The sequence below is a fragment of the Brassica oleracea genome, chromosome C4, assembly GCF_000695525.1.
Source record: "Brassica oleracea var. oleracea cultivar TO1000 chromosome C4, BOL, whole genome shotgun sequence".
In the NCBI taxonomy this organism is placed as follows: Eukaryota; Viridiplantae; Streptophyta; class Magnoliopsida; order Brassicales; family Brassicaceae; genus Brassica; species Brassica oleracea.
Genome location: NC_027751.1, coordinates 19,624,090 through 19,625,960, shown reverse-complemented (window position 1 = coordinate 19,625,960; position 1,871 = coordinate 19,624,090). Strand labels below are relative to the sequence as shown.

Below are 1,871 nucleotides of genomic sequence, written 5' to 3'. Positions count from 1 at the left end.
TGCCAAATACCTTTTGTGGGTTTTAGGATCCATATTATCTGTTGATGAATAGCTTTTGGCCATATACACATAAGCATTTTATAAGTGTTTAACGTTGATGTAATTAAATTTCATACAAATGTGACTACAACGTAAGAGATTATTATATGTTGCTTAAAAAGATTTTTTGTCAATTCATTGGTGATAAAAGACAAACTATCCAAGTCCTAATTGATGTATCAAGAGTGTCCAAACAATTTTGACATTTTTATTCATGATCTTTGAGAAAACAACACACCAAAAAACTCAACTTCAAACAATGAAACACACATGATCACTCAAAAGTATAATATTTTGTTCTCCAATGAACAAGTACAATATTAAACCCTATGTTTTTCAATTTTGAAGTTCATCAGGTTTGGCACCAACAACCCTATCAATCTCTTCTCCTCTCTTCATAAAAACAAAAGCTGGGAGTGTGTTTGCTCTATACGTGCCAGCCACATCCTGCAAAAACATACCATATAACTTACTCTTGGGACTTAAATATTCACGGTTTCGGTTACACTACGACCGTAAATGATAATTCATCAGTGAGACAAAGAGCGTAATAACCATGAGTTTATCCACATCAACCCTCGCAAAAACAGCTTCTGGGTACCTAGAAACGATTTCCTTAACTCTAGGTTCCATTGCTTTACAAGGTCCACACCAGGCAGCAGTGAAATCAATCACTAGCTTCAAAACCAACACAATTTTTTAGTTAGCTTAGAATAGAACCAATGCAATAACATGTAACCAATATTAATCACTAATATAATGTTTATCTTATAAATATGTACCAATTTATTTGAAACTTTCATGGAGTCAAAGACAGATCTCCATTGTCTTCTTGATTCGATTTCCACAACCAAACCATTCTTGTTTTCCACTGATGAAGGAACATCATGTACAGATGAAACATTAGAACCCATTATGTTCCGAATGTGTGTATATAGTGTATATAGAGAAATGATTTGTACTTAATTGCTTGTGGCTAATATGAAATGAAACAACAGACGGGTGAACTTTATATAGATTTTAGTAGGAGAACTGGAGAAGTTTGTTCATTATTATAAAAAGTAACTAATAGGAATGGAATATGATTCAATTTGCACCTTCTCTAACCGCTGGTTTTATTTTTCAAGAATATGGAGCTTATTCCAATTTAATTTTGATGTGTTTAGTTCGATTTAGTTGTTCAATATTCTCCACTACATAAAGCAACTCTCACTATGATATTTAGTATCTATATTATTAAAATTATATTATTAAAATTGAAGTATATTTAAAAATCATCCTCAAAAACATTACTTTATTTACGTCTACATGCCTTTGAATTAATATCAGAATATTCTTACGATAGGAACCAAAACAAAAACGTGTTATAAACCAACTCATGAATAATTTATAAGAATCCATAAAAGGTATTTAACTAACCATATATGATTTACGAATAATAGCTAAGAATCTAGAATGAATCAAAATATTCCTTTAACAACTAAATCTTGCATTGGACTTTTATTAATATTTTAGCAAAAAAAAAACTAAATCTTGCCATATCAAATAACTCTAAATATTCCTTTAACTACTATATATACCATACATCATTCGCCTAGACTAATCATATTTCACCAGAACATTAAAAACATGTTGACCAAACACTACAAGAAAACAACGGTATTCTGACGGACATTCCGACGGAAAATGAAATCCTCGGAATTTTCCGAGGAAACCCAAAATTTGGGTTTCCTCGGAATATACCGACGGAATTCCGAGGAAACATCAATCCGTCGGAATATTCCGAGGAAATTCCAACGAACTAGTGATCGATCGATGCGTTTTTGGACATA

At 31.7% G+C, this 1,871-nt stretch overlaps 1 protein-coding gene across 1 annotated transcript; it reads right to left on the bottom strand.

Moving 5' to 3' along the window:
- Positions 1 to 277: 277 nt before the first annotated feature.
- Positions 278 to 1,003, bottom strand: LOC106341425 (thioredoxin H7-like). Its single transcript, XM_013780188.1, has 3 exons — positions 822 to 1,003; positions 595 to 717; positions 278 to 486 (listed from the first exon to the last, which is right to left on the bottom strand). The coding sequence occupies exons 1-3, from the start codon at positions 951 to 953 to the stop codon at positions 376 to 378; spliced, it is 366 nt and encodes a 121-aa protein (XP_013635642.1). The 5' UTR covers positions 954 to 1,003; the 3' UTR covers positions 278 to 375.
- Positions 1,004 to 1,871: the final 868 nt, after the last annotated feature.